Source organism: Malaclemys terrapin, chromosome 12 (genome assembly GCF_027887155.1).
Source record: "Malaclemys terrapin pileata isolate rMalTer1 chromosome 12, rMalTer1.hap1, whole genome shotgun sequence".
Taxonomy (NCBI): domain Eukaryota; kingdom Metazoa; phylum Chordata; order Testudines; family Emydidae; genus Malaclemys; species Malaclemys terrapin.
The window spans coordinates 6,434,464-6,458,775 of record NC_071516.1 but is presented as its reverse complement, the minus strand read 5'-3'; the positions used below and the strand labels follow the sequence as shown (position 1 = coordinate 6,458,775).

General features: G+C 45.1%; 1 protein-coding gene across 6 annotated transcripts in view; it reads left to right on the top strand.

The window, feature by feature from the left end:
• COL20A1 (collagen type XX alpha 1 chain) overlaps positions 1-20,785 on the top strand; it is a 102,802-nt gene extending 82,017 nt beyond the window's left edge. For 5 of the 6 annotated variants that reach the window (XM_054045417.1, XM_054045420.1, XM_054045416.1 and 2 more), the window contains 12 exons: positions 4,012-4,065; positions 5,164-5,259; positions 5,851-5,904; positions 6,582-6,635; positions 7,338-7,391; positions 8,747-8,818; positions 9,872-9,907; positions 10,152-10,218; positions 11,865-12,053; positions 15,883-15,960; positions 17,108-17,263; positions 19,512-20,785. In XM_054045417.1, coding sequence (XP_053901392.1) covers positions 4,012-4,065; positions 5,164-5,259; positions 5,851-5,904; positions 6,582-6,635; positions 7,338-7,391; positions 8,747-8,818; positions 9,872-9,907; positions 10,152-10,218; positions 11,865-12,053; positions 15,883-15,960; positions 17,108-17,263; positions 19,512-19,525 — 924 coding nt within the window. In that variant the 3' untranslated portion in view covers positions 19,526-20,785. The remainder of the gene's footprint in view (positions 1-4,011; positions 4,066-5,163; positions 5,260-5,850; positions 5,905-6,581; positions 6,636-7,337; positions 7,392-8,746; positions 8,819-9,871; positions 9,908-10,151; positions 10,219-11,864; positions 12,054-15,882; positions 15,961-17,107; positions 17,264-19,511) is intronic. The other variant, XM_054045421.1, reaches the window with a different exon arrangement.
• Positions 20,786-24,312: the final 3,527 nt, after the last annotated feature.

Here is a 24,312-nt window from a genome sequence, read left to right as displayed (position 1 = left end):
TCCTACTGCCAAAGCGAAATAAGTTATCTTGCAAGGCGACAGTGACAGCTGGGGGCAGAGAGAGCATTACTGTACTAATCCTCTTACAGGAGAAGGGCTGGCTTCCCTTTTTGTCTGTCTGTAAAGATCTGTTGGATAGGAAGCTCTGAAACCCTGTATGAACGCTTGAAATGCAAAAGGCATGGCATGGCCACCTTGAATCCAGCTGTATTCAGGGCTGGATTCAATAAAGATTTAACATAGGAGGAGTGTGTATTGACTCTAGCTCTCAGAAGTTCTGGTTGTTCCTATCTGTTTTTCAGTCACTGCAGAAAAATTGTTTAATTACCACAAATTTTGTGTTTCATAATGCACATTACACAGAGAGAGGGGAATGTTTACAACCAAGGCTGTACCTACTCTCCCCCTGTGTACATGTAATGCATGCACCAACTTCCTGCAATGGGTTTTTTTGGGTGCAAATATTAACATTTCCCCACTGGACTGTTTAAATAATGAGAGCAGCTATGGGAATACCTAGCAGGTATTTGCACCTGCAGAGTGCAATTGGAATTTTTGCATGAAGAAGCTGAGGGCTGAAAATCTAGCCCAGAGCATCTTTCACAATGTAGAAAAAATCTTTCTCTGTGTCAAATATGTTTTAATAATAAATATCCTGTCACGGGGTGGCCGGCTCTTTAAGGGGAGTTGGGCCCAGCCTCGTCTGTGAAGGATCAGCTCCCTCCCAGCTGAGAGAGAGCAGCTGGTGATCAAATACTTACAAAAGCCAGCAGGTGGCCCAGTGGAGGAGAAAGCTGCCAGCAGCAGGGAGACCCTGATAGGAAACCACTGGGGTTGGGGAACAGGACAACAGGAAGCTGGCTGGCTCCTGTGGGCAGCTCTGGAGCAGGGTTGGACTCTCAGACAGGTGGCCTGTAGTATGGAACCCAGTAGGGAGTAGATAGGCCCCTGAGGAAGACCCTGAGTAGGGGGAAGGGACAATTGCGAAGGCTGAGAAAAGGGCCTGCCCCAACTGGGTGTGGAGTCACTTCTTCCTGGAGCAAGGGGACAGGGCAGAAGCCTATGTGCCCTTTTGACGCCAATAAACAGGACTAGCACTTTTTAACTTTTTAAATATTAGGATTCATCTGTGAGGTCAATTTCATAATTAACAAGGAACAACAGTTTGTTAATTAATAACTAGTGGTTAATTCCAATGGAAATTTTAATTACACAGCACATTGCTTCATCACAGTATGTCATTTGTCAAAAACAAATTGTGTCAAACCAACCTGAGAGCTTTCTTTGACAGGGTAACAAGCCTTGTGGATGGGGGAAGCGGTAGACGTGGTATGTCTTGACTTTAGTAAGGCTTTTGATACTGTCTCACATGATCTTCTCATAAACAAACTAGGGATATGCAACCTAGATGAAGCTACTATAAGGTGGGTGCAAAACTGGTTGGAAAACCATTCCCAGAGAGTAGTTATCAGTGGTTCACAGTCATGCTGGAAGGGCATAACGGGTGGGGTCCTGCAGGGATCAGATCTGGGTCCGGTTCTGTTCAATATCTTCATCAATGATTTAGATAATGGCAGAGAGAGTACACTTTTAAAGTTTGTGGATGATACCAAGCTGGGAGGCATTGCAAGTGTTTTGGGGGATAGGATTAAAATTCAAAATGATCTGGACAAACTGGAGAAATGGTCTGAAGTAAATAGGATGAAATTCAATAAGGACAAATGCAAAGTACTCCATTTAGGAAGGAACAATCAGTTGCACACATACAAAATGGGAAATGACTGCCAAGAATGGAGTACTGCAGAAAGGGATCTGGGGGTCATAGTGGACCACAAGCTAAATATGAGTCCACAGTGTAACACTCTTGCTAAAAAAAGCGAACATCATTCTGGGATGTATTAGCAGGAGTGTTGTAATCAAGACACAAGAAGTTATTCTTATGCTCTACTCTGTGCTGATTAGGCCTCAACTGTAGTTTTGTGTCCGGTTCTGGGCATCACATTTTGGAAGGATGTGGACAAATTGGGGAAAGTCCAGAGAAGAGCAATAAAGATGATTAAAGGTCTAGAAAACATGACCTATGAGGGAAGATTGAAAAAATTGCGTTTGTTTAGTCTGGAGAAGAGAAGACTGAGAAGGGACATGATAACAGTTTTCAAGTACATAAAAGGTTATTACAAGGAGGAGGGAGAAAAATTGTTCTTCTTAACTGCTGAGGATAGGACAAGAAGCAATGGGCTTAAATTGCGGTAAGGGAGGTTTAGGTTGGACATTAGGAAAAACTTCCTAACTGTCAGGATGGTTAAGCACTGGAATAAATTGCCTAGGGAAGTTGTGGAATCTCCAGCATTGGAGATTTTAAGAGCAGGTTAGACAAACACCTGCCAGGGATGGTCTAGATAATTAGTCCTGCCACAAGTCTAGGGGACTGGACTAGAAGACCCGTCGAGGTCCCTTCCAGTCCTGTGATTCTGTGATAACCTGCTACCTGCATAGTTATGAGCTCATGCGGCCTTCTAATTTAAATGTCTCTTCGGTGCACTTTAGGGGAGTAAGGGGTTTTCTTTCAGCGTGATTGGGAATATAGTTATGACACATATGCTTCATGCATCATGAAACCCTGATCGATTTGCACTTAACATGTCTAAAGTTATTCCATAGTGAGCAAGGATGTCTCATGCATATCCACTCTTCCTTAATGAGCTCCTTCTGCACAGGGATAGGCTCCTTTGGGGCACCCCATAAACAACCTCTAGCCAAGCTCCTAGACAGACTTGCTTAATCCAAATCCACTGCTATTTACATCCACGAACAAAAGCCATCAGATTAAAACGTCAATAGTTCATACAGCACCTGTACATGCTAGATTAGATTCCTCTGAGATCCAGTGGTTATGCAGATGTGCAGATAAACCAGGTCTCCCTGGATACACTCCCCTTCCCTGCTGTGAGCGTGCTCATTTGGAGCTTATGTAAAGTAGAATGTGTGCTCTAGAGTCTGTACAAGTATGAGCTGCTGTTCCATCCCCAGCTTGCTGCAAGTAGCTGGAATAGAGATTAATCAGCATCACTCTGTGAGAAGCACTTTGAAAAACAAGTGTGTAATCTCAGTGCCATCACAGAATGCTTCAGTTGCATTTCCATGGTCCCACTGAATACCTGTCCTTTTTATGGAATGTGCTAAACTACGGAGGATCTGATTCTGATCTCTCTTACACCATTGACCTGAAAGGAGCTTGCCACAGGGGATGCCACTATTACCCGCTTGTTACTGTTCAGCCCTCTCAAAATGCATTTGTGGCAGACTTACCTAGGGCCATATAGCAGTTCCTGTGTGGGCTGAGCTGAGTGTGAGCAAGAGATGGGGCTCCACTAGAACGCCGCACCTGATTCCTTGCAAAATTGGGTGAAGCCCTCATTCGGATCTACCTTCAGAGCCTCTTGGGGGCCACCTCTCACCTGAACTCTTTGCTTTGTGTCAATGTCGGCATTCGCAGAGCCACCCACGCTGCTCTGGAATGAAGCAGAGGGAGCAGAAAAGTTGCTTCCGTCCTAGATTTTTCATAGAAGTGCAAAATCACAACAAGTCAACCCCCACTGCTACCGATGTCGCCTTCGGCAGCCATTTGTTACGGTTACAAAACCAAGCAACTTCAGGCTTTCTCCTGTGCTGCTCCTCATGCCTGGAAGAAATAAGCATCCACAAAGCCACCTCATTGTCCTCCCTTCAAATCTCTCCTTAGAAGTCTGCTGTGACGGATGGTCCGGCAGCAGGTGTGCAGTGACCGCTGCTTTTCACACTCACTAGTATCTCGCTGTTACCCTTCTGCTTCCTGCTCTGTTTGTCACATCCCCCTCTAGCAAGCCCTTCAGGGGCAGGGAGCATCTTCTGATGTGTGGGGACAGTATCTAGCACCAGGGCGCTGCACTGTGGTTCCCAAGCGCTACCGTAGTACAGACATTACTTAATATTAATAACAAGAGTGTCTTGTGCTTTGTCCCACTTTGACAGGGCAGTCCTGGGAGAAGAGGACCGCAAGGGGAACAAGGGGAACCAGGGCCGAAGGTGAGCAATGACAGCACTCCGACTTTGATTTTCTTTCAGGCAGCTATATGCCTATAGGTCATACGCAGACCTGGGGTGAGAAAGTGCAACTCCCTTAACTTCAATGGACTTACATTTACTCACCCCAGGTCTGAATTCATCCCTACATTAATGATTGAACCTTCTTACTACTTAGCGCAGCGATCCAGAGATTTTAAGAAACAGAACAATGAAAATGTCTGTAATCGAATAGAAAATGACATGGTTATTTAAGCACCATGTGGGTGCTCAGAGCTGTGTGATCTAGACATGATCCCTGCTCCAAAATTCTCCAGACACCTAGTTGTGTTGATTAACTACATGGATCCAATAAGCTTCTTTCTAAGAAAACAACCCAACTCCATCAGAAAATGTTCATCCCAGTTTTGTGGTGCTCTTATTCTCCCTGCCGTGTGTGGCTGATTTGACCCCGTGCCTCGGCCTGCTTGGGAAAGGTGTGAAGTACAGGGAGAGCCACAGAAACTGGGTATATCTCTACGGAAAAGGAGCAGAGACAAGTACGAAACAAAAGGCTGGATCTGAACGTCCTGGAATTTGGGGGGTGGGGAAGGCACTGAAATCCACATCCAGAGCATTTGCTATGTTACCCAACAAAGCATGACTGAGAGAATCCAGTAAAGAAGCAAGGGAACCCCCACCCCCGGCCACTGCTGTCCTTTTTCAAATGAACTGCATAGAAGCCAGCATCATTGATAGAGCTGGCCAGAAAAAGACATTGAAAAATGGACACCGTTTTCAGCGAAGTCTTTGCGGAACTTTCTCCCCCCCCATTTTTTGACCAGCTCCAATCACTAGAATAATTTGCTATAGGGCAGGGCTGCTCCTGCTTCCCTGGAAACCAGTGGGAGTTTTGCCATTGACTTCCCTGGACTCAAAACCTTGGACTGCAAAGGCAAAGGGCTGTACAGCTGAGGGTATTGGACACTTTCAGGTCTTGCCTCTTGCTTTTGCATCCAGTAGCTGCTTTGTGCTGACACTGGTCGTATGGTGCAGTCAATGCATGGCGAAGTCACTGGTGTTCCTCCCCACATTTGGTTTCATTTCTTTGACTGGCTTTAGGGTGAGCCAGGTCCTCCTGGACAAGCCGGACCGGAGGGTCCTGGTGGACAACAAGGGTCACCAGGCTCCCAAGGAATTACCGTGCAAGGTCCAGTGGTACGTGATCTCTCCCATTGCTTTTATCCCATCTTTTGCTCTGTGTGAAAAATACGGCTGTATGGGGGGGGGGTCTGGTTTTGTTACAGGGATGTGGTGATAAAAACACCTGAGCCTTATCTACACCACTGCTTACAATGCTGTTACTACCAGCTGCGCTGTTGCTATTATAGGGATATCTAGTTTTTCTAATGTTGACAAGACCCTAAATTCTGATTTAAAAACTGGCCATGGTGGATAGCTGATCCCTAGTCTAGCCCGTGAAGAGTCCAACGGAGTATTAAAATTTCAGTAGCACAGTCATCATGGTTAGAGAAGCAATGGGCAAGTGTTAGAGAAGCAATATACACTTGCACGTATGTGTGTATACACACAAACCTGCATGCAAATGCCAGGCAAAAGGGTCAGATATGGAGGTGTGCAAGGATCCCTATGGGCACAAATCACCTCAAAGGGCATGTGGAGGTAGTTGGGTTCCTGGCCATGCTGAACTGACCATTAGTGATGAGTAGCCATGGACAGATAGACTTCTGCCCAACTTAAGGGGTGGTGCAGAATACATGCAACTCTATTGTGACATTTTGATTCCAGGGGCCACCAGGAATTAAAGGGGAGAAAGGAGACAGTGGAATCCCAGGCATGCAGGTAGTATAATCGACATCACTCCTTTGACTCAAAGAACTACCTATTTTCCCGCTGAACATCTGAAATCCAAGGAATTATCTGTCATTATTGCCATCCCCACTTTGAAAGCGTATCTCCACCACGCAGGAAATCTGCAGGAACACCTTGCACGGCTATCGTGCGTTCACATCCGGGCCCACACAGGAGCGTGGCAAACATGAATCAGTTCAGCCTCCCACCAACCTTGCAAGTATTATTGGGCCCATTTCCCCAAAGAATAAACTGGGCGATGGACAAACAGTAAAGCATGGCAGAGCCAGCAGGCTGGCTTCCACCCCTCTTCTCTACCACTTCCTAAGTATCCCCAGTGCAGAAGAGGCAGGAAATCCAGTTGGGCCTGTAAAATTCTTTCGGGACTCCCTGTTATGGAAGGTGCTGTTAAAATGTAAGGCATAGGGGAGGAGAGAGAAGAGGAGTCTGACCTTATGATGGTGAATGATGCAGGGTTCAGTTTCATATACCGGAAAATAGAGCCGGTTGAAAATGGAATTTTGTTGACATTTTAGTGCTCTGTTTCTTTTTTGTTCTGCTGTGCTTGATTGTCCTCTTTGGTGGTTGCCTCTATTTCCACCATTTAAAAATATGAAGTGGGATGTAATTGCTGGATGCCAGACTTAACCAGCAATTCTGTTTTCTAGGGTATTCCTGGTGCCCAGGGAGCTCCAGGCAGAGATGGCATTCAGGGTGCAAAGGTAAAACACACAGACCCAGATTTTCAAACCTGGGCACCTAACACTCCATATGTGGCCTGATTTGCAGAGATGCTGAGCACCCACAGGTCCTAATGTGTGTGGGGGAAACTGAGGTTGCGCCTCACCTCTGAAAATTGGCCTGCTTTTAGGTGCGCAAATATGGACTTGGGTGCCTAACTTTACTCACTCAGGTTTGAAAACTTTGGCCAGACCGTATCTGCACCACTTCCTGTAAAAAGTGCATGGCAAAGTGTACGGGGGGAGGGGAGGAATTGGCTTGAGATGGTGGATTAGAGATTTACTCTCTGGGTACTTCCCCCATGGCACCTTACCTAGCAAAGAGCTCTGGGGTCCTATTCTTCTCACAGCATCTTGGAGTAAGCATGGACGTTCTGCTGTCGAGAGGCAGCGTTCGCAGTTTTCTCTACTCTCCGCCCGACGGTTGATATTGCTAGCACAGGGCAAGCCCGTGGCAGCAGGGATGGGTGAATTGATGATCCAGACATCTCAAATTTAGCCCCAAAATTCTTCAGCTAGATTTATGTGGCTGAGACGTTACCAACATTCTTGTGTGTTTGGCAGTTATGTTCCATTGATAAGCCCTTGCTAAACAGCCTTTGGAGTAAGGCATCACATCACTGCACTCTCAGCTCTCACCAATGCTGTGAGGACCCTCTCGTTAACACACTGTTGGGTTTGCAGGGGGTGAGAGGACTGGAAGGCACAGCAGGGCCTCCGGGGCCACCAGGACCCAGGGTAAGAGCTTGCACAAACTGTCAGTACAAAGCTTGTCATCAGCAATAACTTTCACTTCCTGCTGACTTGCTGTATTTTCCACTGGTGCCAACGTAACCACCCCCTGGCGTGGGTCATCACAGGGTTAGAACCTGGGACTTTCAGCACTGCAGCAGAGACCTCTACCGCTTCAGCTTCAGGAGTAACTCTGTTAGCTGGTAGCAGTAGTAGACTTAGCTCGTGGGCAGCCTCTAGAGGGACATGTGCTTTGCCAGAGGGTTAGGTAGTCCAGCTGGTTACTGTTCCTCTTTCTTAAATGGTGGATGAGTTTAAGGCATACAGGATGCTAGACTGAAGTCTCTAGCTGGAGCTGGGCATGATGCCAGACAAGATCTCCTCACTCAGCTTTGCCCAGGCCAGTGGGACCTGAGCTGCTCCCAAGCACAAATTCCTAGCTTCAGTTTCGCCAAGGGCAGCCTTAGAGTTTATCTACGTATTTATAAGGCTCCAATCACATTAGTGTCGAGTGTCTCTCAACACCGTGGGTGGGGTGAAGTATTATGTCCCCACCTTACAGATGAGGAGCTGAGGAATTGAGAGGCTCAGTGGCCTACTACTGAACTTCAGGCGGTACATGGCAGACCCGGGAAGTGAACCCAGAGTCACTGCGTCCCAGCATGAACCACCAGACCAGCCTTTCAATAGCGAAGATGCCACTTGTGCACTAGGAATTGCATTGAAACCTCCACCTCATTTCCCCATGGCCACTAAATAGCTGTCAATCACTATTGACTGGAATCCAGTGGGTGAAAAATTACAAATATATAGAAAATAACTGGCCCTTTTCTTATACAATTCTGGCAACTGCAGAAATACAACTGGGGAGCAGATAGATATCTAGAGCATGCAGGGTTTTTTTTTTTTCCTTTAAACAATTCTTCATTATTGATGCAATTACACATTGGAGGGAAGTTCAGCTGTAAAAGAGAGGCGTTATCTGTCCAAAAATAGATGTGCTCTGGGCTAAGACTAAAATAATCTCAATACAGAATGAAAGAACTAAAAACTGAAGGGTAAAAACCACCTTGCAGGTCGTGGGCACAACTCACATCTGCTCTCCTGACCATAATTGAGACAGTAATAGTAAATGATGTGAACATGACTCATACACGATATACTTTTAACATTGTCTTCATGGTTGGATGATGCACTGACATAAACCTTCAGGGCACAATGCCTTTAACTGAGCCCTCTAAACTGATTCTGCTGGTGCCCTTGGAGACATAGGGAGATGTCAACCTCAAGTAGCAGAAGAAGAAAGCGGGCAGCTGACTGGGTCTTCGCTGTAGCTGCATCTCACAATTTAATCTCTGCAGGGTTTCCAAGGAATAACAGGTTCCCGAGGCAGTAGTGGAGAGCGAGGACCTCCAGGTGATGTTGGACCCACCGTAAGTGGTTGTTTGGGTTTTTTTTGTTTTGTTTTTGTGTTGTGGTACTCCAGGAGTGCCTGATGAAAGCATGGAACCTGACAGAGTCCTAAATGGAAATGAGCTGCAGCTACAAAGTTCAGCTCTGCATCTGAACTTCCTCAAAGTTTGAATGTGTGTAGCTCTGAGGGTATTAGTTCAGATCCATCTCTTCTGGTGAAGGGATTTTAGCTATTCATCAAAGATGTGGCTGACAAATGCCTTGGAATAGACTCAGGGCTAGTTGTTCATGGCAGGCATTGCCCTCTGCAGGATTCGGAGCTCAATAAAATCCAGTGGTCAAAAATTTCCTACATAAGATCCTGGACTGGAGAAAGAAATCACTAGAGATGGGCCTGAACCAAACCCACGGAACCAAACTTTTGGGGCAAGCCTTAGACCACATCTGAACTTTGCAGTTGTCCCTTCAGCTCAGATGAAGAACTCTTTGCATGTGAGGAGAACTTACCTTGGATCAAAGGCAGATCTGTAGTGTTTTCACAGCTCTGATGCTGTTTTTTTGTTGGCATCAGTCTTTTCCTGTTGCTCCTTATTTGTTGTTATCCTTAATAAAAATCCTCCATTATTCGTATGAATTTGGTCTTCTGTTGTGGGGGGGAGTGTATATATCCTTAACTATAGCCACAGTATTTACTGGTTCACATGTTTGTGGCTAAACAAAATAACATTTGTACATGCATTTTGCATAATTCTGTGATATACAACCATAAGATATCAAAGAATGGGGCTGTCAGATCAGCTTTCCCTGTGCAACTGCATTCACGTTTTGTGGAGTTTTATGCATGCAAATGGCTGAGACTACAGTTTTGGAAGGAGCACCTGAAAAGATCCACTGCAAATGTGGTCCTTATTTTGGAGTTAGCTTGTAAACATACCACTGGCTGGTCTCTTGAGAATCACAACAGCAAAGTACTGTACTAATACCGGCTTTTATTAAATTGGCCTTTTATTTTCCATTTTTCACCTCCTCCCAGTTTTAAAAAGTGTTTCTTTTTTGCTCTATTTTCTCAACAGGGTCTGCCTGGTCCAAAGGGGGAAAGGGGAGAGAAAGTGAGTTTTTTCTCCTTGGAGTTCTTTATTTAGTCAACCTGTGGGTGCAGGGAAAAACAAAATTATTGATATTTACCAGTTAAAGATTTTACTGTTTCAAAGCCTATTGATGAATCAATAGAGAGATCCTCAGGGTGATGAATATCTCAATAGCTCAAGCTGATGGTAAGAATGTGCCATCAGAAAACTTACATTCTATCCACTTCATTTCAAAAGTATTTACTTATTTTTAATTTTACTTCAGGGTGAACCACAATCCCTGGCCACAATTTACCAGCTGGTTAGTCAGGCTTGTGAGCAGATGATTCAGAGTGAGTATCACATGTCTCCTTGGGCAGTAGTGTTTCTACAATACTTGACGTTTTACCACATAATGAAGAACCTGATCCAAAATCCATTGGCAGGAGGCCCTCCATTGACTTCAGTGGGCTTTGGATCAGACCCTAAGAGTTGAATCCTGTGAAGTGATGAGCATTAAAAGTGAGTAGGAATCTCTCAGGCCGGCCCTCAAAACTGAACATTTCTCCTCCCCCCCACCACCAAGTTGTATTAGAACAAAGACCTGTGAAATATTACTTAGCAGTCCAGCCTGGCATCTTGTACTGGATTTTTCTTTCAAGGGTAGGAAAAGGCTTGGATTGAAACTTGACTCTTTTAGGAAAAATCACTCCAGTGTTCCATTAATTGATCCCTCAGTTTCTACAGCAGAGAAAAACAGGAGGCTTGATTTTGGGTGGGTGGGTGGAACTTGGAAAGCTTAGCTCAGATCATGCCTGGACCAAGTGCAACACCCCTTGAATGCACCAGGGATTTGTGTGTTTGCTTTCCCTGGGATGAAGAGTTGTCAGCAAGATTTGCTTGGGGTTGACCGACGCACAGGGAGATCAAGTTAGTGCTTTTCCCAAGGTCAGATGGCAAGACCATGACTCAGCGGAGTCTTCCTCTTCAGTGCATGATCTCTGCAGTTTGGACTGACAACTTCATAGTACCTGGTGATTTTTATTTATATATCAAGTTTTTTAGAGATGGGGCAACATCAGAATACACGGAATAAAATAAGACCACATCATTCATCCTGATATGAGTTTTGCAAACAAAACCAGAACCAGGGAACGGTTCTGTAATATCAAAAGTTTCCATAGTTTGACTCCCATCTATGTAAAATAGGTATGAGCCAAAACTGGAACCACTTTCACTTATCTACCACCCTACTTCCCCTCTCTCTCCCTGAACTTCGGGGTGCAGACAAAACAGAAGTGGATCTGAACCACCCCTAATTGTGGTTTTGCAAACTCAATGAAGTTTCCAGCTAGTACTTTTTTCAAACCCAAATTGCCCTTTGCCTGGTCTGATGATAGGTACATTGCACTTCTAAGACTGGCTGCAGTATTGCCTTCTCTCTGCTATGTAAGTGGTGTAACCAGTGTATAACCTTATGGCATCAGAACTGTATATGGGAAACTAAAAATGGGCCAAAACGAGGACCTGACTTCTAAACGGCTTCAGATTTCAAGGGCTTGGTGATGGGTTTTATCTGAGTCCTTGGAACTAAATGTAGTGACAGTTTTGGATTCAGAACCAGAAGAGGCTTTTTGGGAGGAGGGGGGATGATGTCTTGTATAGATGCAGCCAATATTTTGAGATTTGTTGGCACTATTGGATCTCAACCCACATACTGGCCCTGACTTGGCTCCAAACCTAAGCCAAGTCCTCTATAGCTCCACATTTGATGGACTCCAACTATTTCTTTGGTTGGAAGAACTTACAGAACCTTTCCTGAGTCTGGTAAAAGGTTAGGGCTTGGCCTGAAGGTGGGCGAAAGGCTCTTGGACCCTTTATTTTATCCACACAGGTTACATTCGTGCCAGCAGAGGTTCTGACCTGATGCCTTTTGCTCATCTCAGCATCTCCTCTGGAGTGGAGATGAGGCAGTTTATTTTCTGACTTGCCTTCTCAGCTCATGTGTTGAAATTCGACTCATTCATCCATGAACATACAAGGAAGCCAGTTCCTGTGTGGGATGACACATTGAAGCCAGGAGGACCTGGACCACCAGGTCTTCCAGGTATCGCTGGTACTAGAGGAGAAAGAGGAGAAGACGGTATCCCAGGACAGCCAGGCAAAGATGGGTATCCTGGGGAAAGAGGTACTGACTGAAATGTTCTTAAGTAGGGCTTTGCCGTGGCTTTCATACTTTCAGACATAGTGGCTAATGAAGGGTAGCTTCTTCACCTAAAATGAACTCTTGTTCCAGATAGATCTGAGCACTAAGCTCAGGTCCATTTCATGTTGATGCAGTGTGGTCTAGGGATAGGCACCAACCACAACGATTCCCTCACGATCCATATGTCCACAAAGTTTGGAGATTACTGGATCAGAGGGGTTTGTTCAGCTCTAGCTCTCACAATGAGCAGGATATGCAGCCTAGTATCTTCTCACCCAGTTTTCAGGAGTGACTTCAAAATTATGGTTCTAAGACATTTTGAGTCACACTCACTCCATTAATATTACAAACAAGTGGAGTGTCGGCCCAGGATTACCAGCATGAGTGTCTATCTGGTCTGCCTGAATACTCAATATCTGTACTTCGTTCCCCATTCTCTAACTGGATCTCCCAAGTAGCTGTGAGCTGCTCATCACTTGTCACACTCCCCTCCTCAGCTTTGCCAGTGACTCTTCTCCACATCCCCTCACGCTGCCTCTTACTTGTGGAATACCCTTCCTGAGCTGATCTCACCTCATTCAGCTCCCACCTCTGTCGGGTCTAAGAAATCAGCCGTTTAATGATGGCTACAGGAAAAAAAGATGGAAATATCTGGACATGTGTTAAGACCAAAGCCAGAGCATCTGCCGTGGCAGGTGTGCCATTGCGTAGCTGGAGAAATACATAAAAGGGGCCAACTAAAATAATCCTTCCCACCATCAAACAGTACTTAGGGAAAAATGTATGGGACTTGAGACATGCAGTGTCCTGTATTCCTGTACCAGATATAGACGGGCTATGGACCTTGCTTACACACACAAGGCGTGTTTATTGTCAGATCCTTTAATGCTCTGCCAGGTATGGCTGAGGTTTATATTACAATTACCTTTCCATTATATGCAAAAAGTAGCCCAGGACAGATGGGGGTGGTGAAACCTTGTTTGTGCCATGAAGCAAAGTTTGATGGGGCAGGAAGGATTCCAGTATTGGATTATACTTTCTCCCATCCATTGTATCGTTACCCATCTCAGATTGCAAGCTCTTTGGGGTAGGGACCTTGTGTATTGGTGTGCGTGCGTGCCTGTATTCACATCACCGAGCCCAATGGAGTGCAGTCCTGATGGATGTCTCCAGACACTCATGTGCCCATAAGTATTAATCAACAAAAAACAGGAGGACCTTCTACCCAGCAGCATCACCCACCATCCAAGGTGGGCTCTGACTCTCTCCGGGCACAATGCTGGACCCCATAAAACTGCCTCTTGGGCCAGCACAAAAGGAATTCACAGGGCCAAATCTGAAAGTCTTACTTGATCAAAACTCCTCTTGAAGTCAATGTAAGGACTAAGTAAAGGTGCCAGCATATGGCCAACAGTTTTTTTCCAGTCTAGGAATGAGAGCAGCGTGCAAAGCTTCTTATCTCCCCCCCCCCCCCCCCCCGCTCAGTGGGCAAAGCACTCGCAGGCACCTTTTTGGAGTAGAACTCATGAGCTTTGGAGAGAATATTCTCTTATCTCTGGCCTCTTGGCCTCAAACTTAAAGCTCCTGCACTTGCAAGGAGAAAGTGTTGCTGGAATTTTTGTTTAATTACAGGGCAAATCTTAACTGTACCGTCGTCCTGGCAGCCACCAGTGGTTTAATAAAACAGTGTATTAAGGATAGGCTATTAGAAGAACCTTTTGGCTACAGCGCCAAAGTGGCACAGAGAGCATTATTAAAGATGAAAACGTTGGGAGAGAAAGAAAAGGAAATCACTGTGTGCACGTGCAAGGAGAGCCTCTCCCTCCTTTTTCATGTAGAATTTCCTTCCATTTTTAGTCTAAGTTTGTGGTTTAATTGGCACATTTCACACGGCTGCTCATCCAGCAACCAGAATCTGTCACGAGCGTTCAAGGAAGATTCTGCACTGTTGTTTCCCCCCACACACACCTTCTTTTTAGTAGCTCCTTCCTTTTCTCTAGAAAAGCCATCTTGAAACGTGTGTTGGGGGAAGCATCTCCTTACTAGAGCTTTTGGGCATAGCAAGTTTTCTTCTGAAGCAGCCCTGCTCCCCCTCCCCAGTCTTTATGCATAGCATCCCAGTGAGACCAGGATGGGCGCCAGCACTAGGGGTATATACCAACCATACTGACAGATTGTTTTCACATGAGGGATGGTTTAAAAAAAATTTTTTTTCTTTCTTCTTCCCATTACAAGAAAATCTCCCCCATTCACAAGCTCAATAACTGAAGCTCTGTTTCTGTCCAGCTGAAAAGACATGTAGGGCAAGCAGCTATTTTTGCTACTAACGCAAAGGACCGCTCCATGCACTGAAAGTTCTTCTGCAGTTTGAGTCCTAGGCCTGTCGGGCGATTCCTGCCGCTCTCTCTCACAGGCATGTATTCCCACGAAAGGGCCCCACTTCAGAAGCAGGTCTCACATATTGATGCAAATTTTTGATGGTAGGAGAGGCAAAGCCAGGTGTTAATGGAAGGAAATAATGTCTGAGCGGATATTTTTATAAAAATAGTTGTTGGAGAGTCTCGTGCAACATTAATTGAAACTGCTCTGGCTTCAGTGGCTGCTTAATCCTTCTGAAAAGCCAGCCCCTAGCTCGAGCTGGTTAGTCATTCAGTTCTGGCCTGAAAACATAAAGCTTATCAAAATGACAATTAAGTGGAGCAGGGACGAAGCAACCTGCAACTATTTCCAGCCGGTCAAGTGAGGAGACGGATCCCCTAGATGAAGAACAGGTAGAACTTACATGTAGAACTGGTCGAAATCTCTTTGCCAAAACTTCTGTCGAAAAAAGCCATTTCCTCAAGAGAAATGTCTTGAGACATGAGGTGGGGCAGGTAATATCTTTTATTGGACCAACTTCTGTTTGGCGAGAGAGACACGCTTTTGAGCTACACCGAGCTCTTCTTCAGGTCCCAGTATGGAAGCATATCAGTGTTGACCATTTCATCAGGAAGGTGAGACTAACTCATTAGCCTGCGGGTCAGGATATTGACCTAGAACCGGGGAGACCAGATTAGAGTCCAAGCAGGGACTATGAACCTGAGGCTAGCATATCCCAGGCCAGTGTCATAACCACCAGGCTGGTGACACTGGGGGAACTTTTGTAAGGTCTCAGTTTCCTTCCTCATCAGAATGAAAACAGATTCCCAAACCTCCAAAACATTTCACCCAATGGAATTGCTGTTTTCCAGCCAGCCCTCCCTGAGCAGCGAGAGCCGGGCATATGCAGTTGCACCTTTTGCCCTGAGAAAGCTGCAGTTGGATGCTGGCCCCTAGTCCTGGTAAGGGGAGGAAAAGCTCAGGAAGACTGGCTCTGATGCACAGAGGGCTGCAGGCACAGCAGAGCAATGCAGATTGATGAGGAAGTCATTTCTACTGCCCCACTAAAATGGTATTCAACAGTGAAGGGTTAACAGGCTCCCTAACACTGTATGATGCACTGCACCGTACTTAAAGACCAGGTATAAATAATGACTTGATTTATATTTGCAGGTTCATAAATAGCCACAAACTTAAATTCAGTGTGTAGGGGGATGATCCTATTTGAGGGACAATGCCAAGGGCTGCCCAAGGATACATATGCAGGGCCACATGGGAGGGGTTAAAGGAGGGGATCCTGTTTTGCTGTGTGTGGTACTAAAGACCACAACCTCCTCAAAGACCATACCACTTAAGAGCCACCTTATGGGGAGGCTGGAGTAGAGGGTGTTAATTCAGGGGAAGCTGTTAAGCTGTGGTAAGTGACATCTCTCTCTTTCTCATCCTCAAACAGGAGGACCAGGACCCAAGGGTGAGAAAGGGATGGCTGGAGCCAGGGACGAAGGAGTCCAAGGACCAAGAGGACGAGCAGGTACAGTGAATACAGTCTTTTGGTTTCAATCGTAATGTTGACTCTTCATCTGTGCTCCCAAGGGGTTTGAGCAAACAGCTTGGGCATAGCTTGCAACAGCCACATCCCAAATTCAAAGCAACACTCAGACTCATGAGGGGCAGATGAGCCTAAATCTGCCTCTAGTGGGGTTTCTGGCACCTTCATCTGAAGCATCTGGTGCTGGCCGCTATCAGAGACCGGAAACTAGACTATATGGCCCATGGGTCTGCTCCAGTATGGCAATTCCTCTGTTTCTAAGACCCCATGGGACATATTTTCCAAAGAGCCTCCCTTTGGTAAACGTCTGCCAGTGCAGAGGCAGAAATCCCCAATGTCTGAACATACCAACTGGTCATTGCATGTTTTAATTACACAATTTACATACAGACTTTTCAATTTCCTACACTATTGCAGAACTTTGTGCACACAAGGCCAGATGTTCAGATGGCATAAGCCAGTTGAGGAGGTGGCTCACAAAGTGGAAGGCCCTTTGAAAATTGGCCCCAATATGACTTTTCATGTCGCCTGATCTGCTTTAGCTCAGTCAGTGGGACTATTGCGGACTTCAGTGACAGGCTCCAGCAGGGGAGCATTGCAGAAAGTATTTTTTCATATATACATGATTGTTACTATTGACATATAAAGACATAAAACCAATGAACCCCACCAGGATCTTGGGATTAGTGGTTGATAATTCTCCACATGGGAGACAGTGGTGAGATTCCCTACTCCTGATCCCTGCTCACCACGGGCTGGAATCGCTCCTTGAGGGTGAGGATATGTCGTCCTACTCCTGAGCAATTCCTCTTCCTGATGTTTAGGAGACAGCACTGATGAATGCAGACAAGCGTTCTTTCTTGCCGTCTTCATCCAGTGATGCTGGCCACGTCACAAAGCTTTTAGGGCACTGGTGAACAGCAGGAAAGGGTTAAATTGTGGGAAATGGGAAAGAGGTCCATAGATCTTCATCAGGATGCAGTGGGGACTCTCTAACCTCATCTTCCTTCAAAAGGGAGCAGGGAAAGTCCCCAGATAACTGTCAGTAGATGTGTGCCGTCAGACAATAGATATTGCATTGGACCAGCAGAGTTATACTGTACTGTTTGAGATGCCATTCATTTTTCAGGCCCTCCAGGAGAACAAGTCATAGGGGACCTGGGTCTGAAGGGTTCCCCCGGGAGCACCGGTATTCCAGGTTTTCCTGGTGCCAGAGGCCATTCTGGGGCACCTGGCTACCCAGGTGGTTGTGATATCTCTGGCTGCTACAGGGCAAGCACAAGAGGTAAGTCCTGATTCTTTATATGAAGGTGATGATTCTAGAAGCTGCCCCATTGATGTATCTTTGGCTAACCTGGCTAACCTGTATTAGACCGATTATTATTATTATAACTTCATTTATTTTTCCCATGCTTCAAGAACAGTCTGTTCTCGAGAACATTCTTTACTAAGTACTTAACACAAACCATGTGGAAAAAGTTCTTCTGACTGGCTGCTGAACATTTAACAGTGGTTGGATTAACTTGTAATAATTGCATTCCTCTGCTCTTTACTCATCTGTCCATCTCTTTCACATACATTTTTCCCCTTCTCACAACAAAAGATATTATGTGGCAGACTAAAGCCAGTTCGGGAGGCTTTGGGTTGCATGAGATAATGCTACTCCTGGTGTGTTAGAGCTACTTGGATATGACCTCTGCTCTGTACCTCATGAAAGGACTAGGGATTCTTCTTGAGAAGCACTTATGCATGGTTTCTACATGCCACCAGGCTGTCTGCTGCATCGTCCCTCTAGATTCATAACCCTGTCATAGGTGAAGAGCTCATAGTCATTTGACAGAGCAATAATGCACTTCAAATGGTGTCATTACAAGGCACTTGTGTCCTCCTTGAACTGGATACATTTGACCTTGGCCTATGTAAGGGCTTGTCTATACTTACCGCGCTGGTTCGGCGGCAGGCAATCGAACTTCTGGGTTCGATTTATCGCGTCTAGTCTAGACGCGATAAATCGAACTCAGAAGTGCTCCCCGTCGACTCCGGTAATCCTGCTCGCCGCGAGGAGTACGCGGAGTCGACGGGGGAGCCTGCCTGCCGGGTCTGGACGGGGGTAAGTTCGAACTAAGGTATGTCGACTTCAGCTACGTTATTCACGTAGCTGAAGTTGCGTACCTTAGTTCGATTTGGGGGTTTAGTGTAGACCAAGCCTAAAATATTAAATAGTTAAGCCACAGTTTAATCTCTAGTTCTTATATTCAGTCTGGAGTCATTAAAGAAACTTCTACTTCAATAAGGCATTCTCATGTGACTGACCATTTATAGTCTGTAATATTGACCTCCCCCTCAAACTAGCCATTTTTTTCAGAGCAGTCATGTCTGTAAACTGGCCTACTATGCAGGGCCGGCTCCAGGCACCAGCTTGCCAAGGAGGTGCTTGGGGCGGCCATTCTGGAGAGGGGCGGCACATCCAGCTATTCGGCGGCAATTCGGCGGACGGTCCCTCACTCCAGTTTGCGGCTTTTGATTTTATTTATTTATTTATTTATTTATTTAGGCTGCTTGGGGCGGCCAAAATCCTGGAGCCGGCCCTGCTACTATGCAACGATGTACTGGAAGGGGAACTGGTTCAAGACTTCTCCTGAATGATATTTTCATTCTCCCTGTCAGATGAAGCTGTACTTTATTTAACTGTATCTGTATTTCTTTTGTTTCCATTTATGTCAGTGGTTGTCAAACTTTTGTCCTGGTGCCCCCTTTCACACAGCAAGCCTCTGAGTGCGACCCCCCTTATAAATTAAAAACACTTTTATATTTAACACCATTATAAATGCTGGATGCAAAGTGGGGCTTGGGGTGGAGGCTGTCAGCTCGCGGCCCCCCAGGTAATAACCTCGTGAACCCCTGAGGGGTCCTGACCCCCAGCTTGAGAACCCCTGATTTATGTGCACCACATCTGAAGAAGGCAAAGTAGATTTTTAAAGATGCTCCTGCTCCATATGGATGGCCCTATTTTCTCTTATGTGAAAGGCTTTTTCTCCTAATACTGAGCTACCCAATTTAGTTATTGGTGTATCTTGTCAATTAACTTGGGGTATTTTCATGGTACCAATGACAGGACATATTAATGCCTTGCTTTGGGGTGGGGTACAGAGGGATAGCTCAGTGGTTTGAGCATTGGCCCGTTAAACCCAGGGTTGTGAGTTCAATCCTTGAGGGGGGCACTTAAGGATCTGGGGCAAAATCAGTACTTGGTCTTGCTAGTGAAGGCAGGAGGATGGACTCGATAACCTTTTGGGGTCCCTTCCAGTTCTATGAGATAGGTATATCTCCATCTATTATTATTATACCTCCCCATCTCATAGAATAAGAGATTCCCAACTACATTAAGTCCTATAAAGTACAGACACTAGTTGGTCCCTGAGAGAAGATTGTTAAAGAAGGGAAGACTAATTATGCACCCTCCATCCTCAGTACTTGGTGTTGTATATATTCTTCTGTTCAGTAGTATCTCCTGTTTTTGTCTCCAAATGCAGATTTCATCCCATGATGACTGAGGCATGGGCTCCTGTGGACAGGTCTCTGTCCTTTGGAAACTTCTGCACTAAGGTTCTATCTAGCCAGAGCGTAATTGCAACTTGAACACCCAATACAAACTCCCCCCCCCCTTGCACTGGATTTTTGTACGGAAGCATAGAACTCTAAACTAAGCATAAAACACTACCCACAAAACCAGACTGTGTGCAGCTAGTACCTAGTCATCCCCTCTCACCTGTATTTCTGTGTTATTATCTGAACCATTGTGCATTGGACAGTTGGTGTGTCTGAACTGATGTCAGGTGTCCCACAACAGGGTAAAGAAATACAGTTTGAGGTTCATGCTGTTCAAATTACACCGGAGCTGAGCCAAAAGTAACATTAATGGTATATGAAATGTTCAGAGAGTCTGGAACAATGGCTCGTGTTTGTCCACTTATGCTTTATTTTTTCAGCCATTATTGTGGGTCACCAGTAGCTGAGCAAAACAGTACAAGGTACCGAAAGATGCAAATCCATAGAATGGGGACACTGCCATGTTATCTGTGGGGTGACAATGGAATAAAGTCTAATACTATTGCTATTGCTTCTGCCTTTGGCACAATATTGAAGTCTTCCTCCCAGTTTCATTATATACATGACTATCATTGGACTATGGTGTCAAGTATCAGGGGGTAGCCGTGATAGTCTGTATCTACAAAAACAACAAGGAGTCCGGTGGCACCTTAAAGACTAACAGATTTATTTGGGCATAAGCTTTCGTGGGTAAAAACCTCACTTCTTCGGATTCCATGGATGATGGAATCACCTTTGCAGAGGAATGGTGGAAGCCCAGGTGCCTAGTCTAGTTTTATACATATCAAGCAAAGTACTAGAAAATAGAGCATTTGTGCATAATAAGGGATGGCCTAGATAACCTCCTTGGCCTTCTCCATATCGGCCTTCTAGGCACATAGTAAAAGTTTTCCATTGTATAACATCAAATACTGCATAGCCATAGGCCCCAATTTTATCAATAGGATACTAGAGGTATTTGTTAGTGTCTGACATTCTAATTGTACAGGCCATAATTGTTCATATTCATACCAAATTTATATTGATACTAGTAATGCAACGCCTTAATGGTAATTGTTATTTTATATTGTACCAGCTTGTATTGGTCCCAGACCCGAGCTACATTGTAACTGCTTTCAAATAATTGCTCCTGAACCTGGGTTATCAACACAAAGACAAGCAAGTTCTGTGAATAAAATGCCACTGGCGTTAGAAAATCTGGACTGACTCTTCTTGCATCACGTCTACAAAAAAGCTTCGATACAAAAAAAAGGAGCAAAACACACACATTACCGTGCACCTAATGTGTGTGCACATTTCCTCTAATTATTGGCACACTGGATAACTGTACACAAATGGCTAGTGATGGTAATGTGCATACACAATCACACATTTTCATTTGCAATACTGGTAGCTGTGCACAGCTATCCCGCTTGAAATTCTAGTCCCGTAATTATCCAACATTTAGGAACCATGTTGCTAGGCCCCTTAGAAATTCCCAAGATAGATAAAGAAGTCCTCCCTGCAAAAATATGGCTCAGATGCAGTAACTACCATATATACTCATTCACTAGGCCGTTCGTTTATAAGCTGATCTCCCCCCTTCCCTCCCCCCCCAAGATGGATAGGTAAAATTGCAAAAACTGTATGACCCTTTCATAAACCGACCCTATATTTCAGGAGTTGGCAAACTTTGGCTCCTGGCCCATCAGGGTAAGCCAGTGGTGGGTCAGGACGTTTTGTTTACCTGGTGCATCCGCAGGCATGGAGCCCCTCAGCTCCCAGTGGCCGCGGTTTGCCATTCCCAGCCAATGGGGGCTGCGGGAAGCGGCGCGAGCTCCCTCTTCCCGCAGCTCCCATTGGCTGGGAACGGAAAACTGCGGCCACTGGGAGCTGAGGGGCTCCATGCCTGTGGACGCTCCAGGTAAACAAAACGACAATGTATTAGATATTCAATTCAATAGAGCTTAAAATCATCAAATTTTGATGTAGACCCATTGATAAGCCAACCCCCACTCTTTGATACTTCACTTTTTTACCAAAAAAATTCAGATTATGAATGAGTATATACGGTAAATAATATTCCTCACCCTTATGGAAAATTTTAACCTCTCTGTAGATCTTTTTGAACAATTACATAGGCTTGTCTAGAGAGTCATAACCCAGCTAGGACAGTCCACAAAACTTAGAAAGAAGATCATTAAATTCTATAAATATTGAATAATTTGTATCAAACTCTATTGGATTAATTAATTAGTAATTTTCTAGAACTTTTCCATAAGGTGAGTATTTGCAGAATGATGAACGTTCCTATTGTAAAGTCTAGAGGAATACTGTAACTATGGAGGTACCTTTCTATTTACTTAAGGCAAAATTGACAAGCTTTTAAATGTGACTTCTAAATTAGTGAGACTTACAGGTTAGACAAAGGGTATGTCTTCACTATCTGCCGGATCGGTGGGCAGCGATCGACCCCCGAGCCCTCTCCCGTCGACTCCTGTACTCCAGCACCGCGAAAAGCACAGGCAGAGTTGACGGGGGAGCGGCAGCAGTTGACTCACCACAGTGAAGACACCACGGTGAGTCGATCTAAATATGTCAACTTCAGCTACATTATTCATGTAGCTGAAGTTGCGTAACTTAGATCCATCTCCCCCTTTCTCCCCCCCCCCAATGTAGACCAGGCCAAAGTGTCATTAGGGCATGATCCCCAGGTAGCAGAAAAGGGAGGGAGCAGAGGGACAAATATAAAACGTGAATTGAATTTGATGTTTAAAGTAAATGTACTTAAGGGGATGGACATACTGGACAGAAGTTGTTGGAACTCTGAATGTTTTGATTTGTAAAGGCCAAAGAGCTATTCTGTATTTTCCCCATTCCTTAAAGTGGAAACATTTCCAAAATCTACAGAACCTACATGAATTCAAACTTGGAATGCTGCTGTATGTATGTATTGTATGTTAAACCTCTTGCTATCAGGGACAATAAAGGCACAATGGAGTGGGGGGTGGGAGTATGTGATAGGCAGGTGAAGAGGTAAAAGGTGTTTTCTTTGCACATTTAAAAAATTCTGAATTATGCCCATTAGAACGTTCGTATGCTGGGGCAAGCAACAAAATGTGCATTTGTGCAGATAAAGGCCCTGATTGTTTTTTTTAAACAAATGACAACCTAGACCCCCCTTTTTGCACTTGCAGTTTTAGAAGTGCAAATAATTTAAGGCACAATCTTTTATTTTATTTTATTTTTTTTAATCCACCATTTGAGGATGTAATTAATGTCACTTAGATGGCTAGCAACCTGATTTTGGATACAATCAGTTAGCTAGATCTCTGACATTTTTGTCCATGGATAATTGCAGTACAAGGTTCAGCTTTTAAAAATCTAGCCCCACATGGCTTATTGCCTATGCGAAGAAAAACCTGCACCCAGAAGTTATGCATTTGAGAGTGCAAATGGGTAACTCCTTGGTGAAATGATCTGTTTACCCAGTCGTGCATATGTGGCAGGTTTAACTCAGGCTCCTTTGGTAAAAATAACATTTGGAATTTGCTTATGTTTATCCTGGGTGAAAAACATAACAGGACCCAATTCAGCAAACTTACAACCCACTCGGACATTGTGGATTCAAAATTTAGCTGTGGAATGGAACCTTGAAGGGTTTGTGCTCTGCTTACAGAGAGACAAGTCATCACTGGCATTGAACTTGGGAAGAAACTCCTCACTCACTTGGAATTGCTTGTTAGGCAGCTAAAAGTAACTCACACAGGAGTTTTTGTGCCCCCGTATGACAGTATGTGTGAGACTATTCAGATTGGCCAGGGCCAGGCTGCATCAGTCACTGTCATTACCTGCATAAAAGCCTAATACTACAGGTATTGTGGTAGTAAAAAACGCCCATCAGTGTGGTGCCTGCAGTCCTCACCCTCAGTAGCATTTCTCCTGCCTAAACTGAAAAACCCACCACCACTGGCAGGTGCAGTTGGTTGAATTTTCTAAGTTTTCTGGGTTCAGGGTCAGTCCAAAAGCATCAGTCCCACTAGGGCTTCCCCTCACCAGCGGGATGTGTTAGCTAAGGAAGCATATGCTGGTCACATCAGTAAAGCAATTGTGCCCAGATCCACAAAGGTGCTTAGGCGGGATCAGTGGAAGTTTATGCACCTAAATACCTTTGGTGGAGTTGACAGCGTTCACCAGGGACAGTCGCACTTGAGTCCTGGCTTTTTCTGGAGTCCATTGGTCAGTGTGAGCGGCTCAGAACTACTGGCCAAGCCATGATCTATTTGTAAGCAGCTTGAGAGAGGTATGGGTGGGGGGGGAAATTCCTTCCACAGAAGGAAACACTGGGACTTTCTAAAGCAAGAGATAGGAATGAGGAAGGAACAAGGTCCTACGGCTATCAGCCCCTCAGGCTGAGTGGTTTCCTATTGGGCATGCCATGTTCACGGTTACAATGGAGGAGCGTGACAGACTGGGAAGCTATAGGTGATGCCAGCGCCAGCTGGTTAAGACCATGGCACGACTCAAACAGCTGATAGTAGCAGTAACTAACTACAGAAAGAGGACACATACATAGACATAATTACTGCTCCTGGGGATGTCCATCAGCAACAGAATTTCAGCCATCCGTAGATGATGGCTGCTGAACAAATCACAAACTTAACCTTCCACATGACAGCGGTGGCAGGGAGTGGGGAAGGGAAGGGAGCTCAATTAGTGGTTATTTCTCCAGTATGCTGTATTCAG